Here is a 5,472-nt window from a genome sequence, read left to right as displayed (position 1 = left end):
CCAGACCCCCGGGAGATGGCTCTTAGCAGTGGTGGCAATGGGCAGCTTGGTCACCTATGGACTCCACAGCAGGGTCCTCCTAGGTCTCTGCCCCTTGCCTTTGCCGTCTCTAGCCCTGCCTAGGGCCAGATAGCTGGGCTCTGCAAGGTGCCCGTCTGTGCATGCGTCTGTTGCTCAGCCGACCTGGGATGCTTGCCAGGCAGCGAGGGTAGGTTCTCACTGCCTTGCCACCCGCCCCCCACGGTAACTCAGTGGCTTCCTCGGGTTCAGGGTACACAGTGGTCGTTCTTTCATGCGTGACTGCTCAGACCCAGCCGACACTGCCACCAGACTTTCATTTACCCAAACACAGTGGATGGACAGGGGGCGGGGAGGTATGTGCTGCTGAGCAGGTGATGTTCCATGGCCACTGCACTCCAATCACAGCACTTACAGGCTTCTGCTGGCATTCCTGTATCCGTAGGGCAGCCTGAGCTCCAGTGGAGTGAATGTGTCCTGGATGGAGGCGCTACGGTTTGGTCCCTTGGTTGTTCTTTAAGTATCGGAACCCACTGGCTCATGGTTAAGTGTGAGACCCCTGTTTCTGGAATGAAAGGAGGGACAGAGGGCAGGGCTGTTCTGACTCTTTTGCAACTGGTCCCATCTGGCTATCTTCTTTCTGTTCTGCCTGCCCCATCTTGGACTGATGTGTGCGTGCCCGCATGGGCACTCATATTCATACTGATGCTTAATTCGTTCTCTCTCTGGAGTTCGGATCGTACCTCTTCCCCACCTGACCATGCGCAGGAGTGGTGCCTGTGACCTGGAGTGCAGGGTCCAAGCACCTTAGCTCTCCTCTCGGCCTTCCAGCCCCATCTCGTACTCTGCGCTTTTGGAGACCATGAGCTCTGTCCACGTCAGATTATTAGGCCCAACCAGAAGATACCACCTGTGTACCATCATGCCACAGGGCCTTGAGCACACAAGTGATCCCTCTGCCTGGAGTGCGTCCCCTCCTGTCTAGACATCACAGACTGCTACTCATCTTTTAGGGCCCACCTCGGGGGTTTCATCTTTGATGCAAGTCTCCCTCGATTCCCACTAGAAACAATTAATGGCTGGTCCCCCTTTCTGTACAATTTGGGACTCTAGTCTCAGTCACATTGCACTCTGAGGGTTGCTAGCTGCTCGCTGATCTGTTCCCTCAGCATTCAGCCCTGTGTGGCCTCACTGCTCCCATAGCTCTCTGTCTCCCCCGCAACACACAGACACATCCACCCCCACATACCCAGGCATACACACATAGGAATCACTTCTCTTCCTGCCCCACCCCTCCAACACATCAACGCCCATTGCTCAGTTACCACACTGACTGTCTCCTAGCCACCAGTGCTGAAAGTATAGCTAGTGGACTGGGACTAGGCACCTCATTCTAGAGAGAGTGTTCAGGTTTTGTTTTTCTCTGAGCGGGGATGTGCATTTCTTGGTTCAGGTGGGGAACCTCAGCACCTTGAGGGCACAGCCAAGACAAAACAAGTGCCTGGCTCTGGACCAGGTCCTGTTCCCTGCCCTTGGTTTGACCTTTCTCACGTGAGGATTGAGGATGGCCCTCCAGACTGGGTGTTCTTGATTCCCCCACTTCCAGGCAGGCAGGTGGACTCAGGCTGGGCGCAGCAGGGACCCGAGCTGGGGGTGTTCAGAACCCCAGGTCCATAATTCTCCCATAGACTGGGGCAGGGCTAGGGTTTCCAGTCCAGATTGTCTGCTCCCAAGAACAAGCTCAAAACCAGGCTAGGTCCTCCTGTCTCCCAGACCCCTGCTGCATCCCTAAGGACTGGCACAGGGCCATCCACAAATATCTGTGGCAGAGAAGGGACAGAATTGGAAAAAGGAGCGAGGACTCAGAAAACAGATCAGCAGGCTGCATGGGAAGCTTGGGCGCCTCGGAACGGGCATGTTTTTATTGGTGGCGGTGACTTTGGGGAGCCTGCGTGCTTTCTGGTGGGGGAAAGAGCCCCTGAAAACTCGTTTTTCCTGGCTTTGTTTAGGCCAGGCGAGTGCATCTCCAGGGCCACCCCACCCTCTGTTGCAAGACACTTGATTTAAACATTGGAACGTTCCCTTCCGAGGAGAGGGGCACGAAACACAGCCCCCTGCCCCGCGCCCCCACCACGGGACCCGAATTCCTTTGGTCCACAGTGGAGCCCTCTCCCTGCCATCCTCTTCATAAATATGCAGAGGACCCAAGAGGCTGAGCACTCACACCCCACCCCCACCTCCATCCCACCTCCGTCCCACCCCCGCCCCTAGCCTCGGGCTCGGGCTCCCGATCCCGCTCTGGCTCCCGCCCCCCGCCCCCTCCCATCGCCCGCGGCCCCGCAGCCCCGCAGCAGCCACAGGGGGAACCAAAGAGACAGAAGCCTTCCCAGCTGCCCGGACCACAGACGCCAACACCCCCCGCCCCCCACCACACGCCGCCCTCCCGCCCGCGCCCCGCACGTTAGCCCACGACCGAGCGGCGGCGGCAACAGCAGCAGGCTGCAGGCTGCGGCGACTCGCATCGGCGCGCTCCTGGCAGCGCTCGCCATCCCAGGTGACTTGGACTCGCCAGTTCGGCTAGCTCCGGGGCCCCCTTCCCCAGCTCCCGCTCGCGCCCCCCGGCCCGGGTTCCGGCACCCACCGGGCCTCCTGCCCTCTCCCGCCTCTCCGCCCACTCAGTTCGCGGGAAGGGAGGTCGCGGCAGCGGCCCGGTGGCAGCGGTGACCGTGGCGACAGCGGCGACAGTGGCGGCGGCGGTGGCGGCGGCGGCGGCGGCGGCGGCGGAGGCTGCGGCGGCCACCGTGGCGGAGGCGGTGGCGGAGGCCTCCGTGGCGGAGGCGGAAGCAGAGGTGGAGGCCGAGGTGGAGGCCGAGGCCTCGGGAGAGGAGGCAGAGGCGGAGGCCACCCTGAGGGAGGCGGCGGCCGCCCTGGCGCGCGAGGAGGCGGAGGCCGCCCGGGCGGCAGCGCTGGTGGCAGCGGCGGAGGCCAGCGCGGCCGCGGCCGCCGCCGCCGCAGCGGAGGCTGCGGCGCCCCCCTTGGGGGAGTTGGATGCGGATGAGGAGGTGGCGGCGGCGTTGGCCGCCGCGGATGCAGATGCGGAGGCGGGCGGGGGCTCGGAAGGGAGCCCAGATTTTCCCATGGCCTCGCTGTACGTGGGCGACCTGCACCCTGAGGTGACCGAGGCAATGCTGTACGAGAAGTTCAGCCCAGCCGGGCCCATCCTCTCCATCCGCATTTGCAGGGACAAGATCACCCGCCGCTCGCTGGGCTACGCATATGTCAACTACCAGCAACCGGTGGACGCCAAGCGAGCCCTGGAGACCCTGAACTTTGATGTCATAAAGGGCAGGCCAGTGCGCATCATGTGGTCCCAGAGGGACCCCTCGCTCCGCAAGAGCGGGGTGGGCAACGTCTTCATCAAGAACCTGGGCAAGACCATCGACAACAAGGCGCTGTACAACATCTTCTCGGCGTTCGGCAACATCCTCTCCTGCAAAGTGGCCTGCGACGAAAAGGGGCCCAAGGGCTATGGGTTCGTGCACTTCCAGAAGCAGGAGTCGGCCGAGCGGGCCATCGATGCGATGAATGGCATGTTCCTGAACTACCGCAAAATTTTCGTCGGGAGATTCAAGTCGCATAAAGAGAGAGAGGCCGAAAGGGGAGCCTGGGCCAGGCAGTCCACCAGTGCTGACGTCAAGGATTTCGAGGATGACACCGACGAGGAGGCCACCTTGCGATGAAGACATCCCAGGAGCGAGCCAGCAGAGCCAAATCTTGGCTCCCACCCGGTTTACAAGCCCCCCACCCCAACCCACCAGCAGTGTATTGTATTGGGAGTGCAGGTCTCTCTCTCTTCCCACCACCTCCCTGTCCCCATCCCCCTCCCCGCCTCTCCTCTCTCCCCCTCTCCCCACTTCCTAGCTTCTCCCTCCTCCTCTCCTTTTCTGCCCTCTCCTCCCCCACCCCCCACCCTGCCAAGGGCGTCCTGAACAACCCTACTAATCTGTGCCATTTGATAAGTTAAAGGCTGCCTCTTCTTCCCGTGGTTTGGTTAGTAAAAGCATTTTCTTTCTCTCTTTGTTTACTGCACAGGTGATACAATTTCATGGTAGAACTGTCAGAAAGGAGAAGGAAATCAGATGAGAGATGAGAGAAAAACCAAGAGAGTAATTGCTCCCCATGATCCCACTACCCAGAGAGAACCACTTTTACCTTTTTGGTGTGCTGTTTTTCCAGGCTCTCTTATCTCCCTCCCTCTCACCCTCACCCTACCTTCCCTCTCTACATACTGTCGCAGAATGGTTCATGTATGTGGTGTTTCTTAACCTGCTTTTTCAGCAACTAAAACCAAACAGAAATCAACCCATTGAACTCCTTTCCGTGTTATTCAACAGGCTTATGAAACATCATCATCAGTGCCTGCAGAGTGCTCCTGTGTCTCCATGGACCTTAACATTTCTGTAGTCATTCCCGCACTGTTGGACATTCAGGTGGTGCCTAGTTCTTTCCCTGTGTTTTAAACCAACACTGCGCGCTCTGATGAGTGAATCCTTCCTTGTCAAGCCAAATCTTTGCTAGCATCCTGGATGGTCTCCTTAACTGTGGACTCGCAGGATCCACATATAGACATTTCAGAGACTTTTCCTGTGTGTTACCAAAAGGCCCCCCCCTTCATAAGCATTGTGCCGATTTGCACTCGTGCCAGCCAGCGCAGCTAGTAAAAAGAGTATGCCCATTTTCCTTGCATAGTCTCCTGGTCACTGTAACTGGGGTGTGTGCGTGCGTGCGTGTTTGTGTGTGAGAGACTGTGTGTGCACACGTGCCCACGCACGTGCACATTTGTGTGCGTGTCTCTTGTTCAGCTCCGATGGGCTGCAAATGGTATTTCGCTGTCCTTGGTTGTTTTGCTGGAATCGAACACTGTTAATCACCCTTTCCCCCTGAGTCCACTTCCTGTCCTCTTCCCTGTTGTCAGAAAAATAATTCAGCTTCACTGCAGGAAAAACAATCACAAAGCAGACAAATTAGCAAGAAAATTAATGTCGTCGGTTATCAATCCAAATGACTACCCATGCTTCCTGAACCATGTTCATCTGTACCTACCCAGTATTTTTCATGTGATATATATATGTGAATTTAATGTATATACTGTTTCAATATCTGCTTTTTCACACATGAGAGTATAATATAGATTATGGACATAGATGTATAGATATTCTTGAATTTCCTTCATGTCATTAAATATTCTTCTACAGTACTTTCTATGGCTGCTTATTATTCTGGTGTATGAATGGGCTAAATACAAAGATAGATCATTATATGTTCACTTATTTATTTGTTTTTAGATATAGATAAGTCCATTTTTTTTGACATATTTTGTCTGTTGAATATCTGGGTGATCTTACATATTTTCTTAATCAAATTGCTATGAATATCGTAGTGCATATATCTTCT

The 5,472-nt window shown here is 56.2% G+C and overlaps 1 protein-coding gene across 2 annotated transcripts; it reads left to right on the top strand.

Annotated features, from left to right (window-relative positions):
- Positions 1–2,582: 2,582 nt before the first annotated feature.
- On the top strand, positions 2,583–5,269 carry LOC124972101 (polyadenylate-binding protein 1-like 2). 2 transcript variants are annotated; one of them, XR_007106436.1, is made up of 2 exons: positions 3,026–4,237; positions 4,413–5,269. XR_007106436.1 is itself a non-coding variant. In XM_047536285.1 (1 exon), exon 1 carries the CDS (start codon positions 3,156–3,158, stop codon positions 3,756–3,758), a length of 603 nt encoding a protein of 200 aa, XP_047392241.1. In that variant the 5' UTR covers positions 2,583–3,155; the 3' UTR covers positions 3,759–5,269. The 2 variants fall into 2 exon arrangements, 1 of the variants encoding a protein (XP_047392241.1); XM_047536285.1 differs by having other exon boundaries at positions 2,583–5,269.
- The last annotated feature ends 203 nt before the right edge of the window (positions 5,270–5,472 follow it).

The sequence above is a fragment of the Sciurus carolinensis genome, chromosome X, assembly GCF_902686445.1.
Source record: "Sciurus carolinensis chromosome X, mSciCar1.2, whole genome shotgun sequence".
Classification (NCBI taxonomy): Eukaryota; Metazoa; Chordata; class Mammalia; order Rodentia; family Sciuridae; genus Sciurus; species Sciurus carolinensis.
Note: the sequence above shows the minus strand (reverse complement) of the source record. Positions and strands in the feature narration are given on the sequence as shown.

What these genes read in the sequence shown, in the direction of transcription:
- LOC124972101 (XM_047536285.1), top strand. Translation starts at nt 3,156, where the DNA reads ATGGCCTCGCTGTACGTGGGCGACCTGCACCCTGAGGTGACCGAGGCA.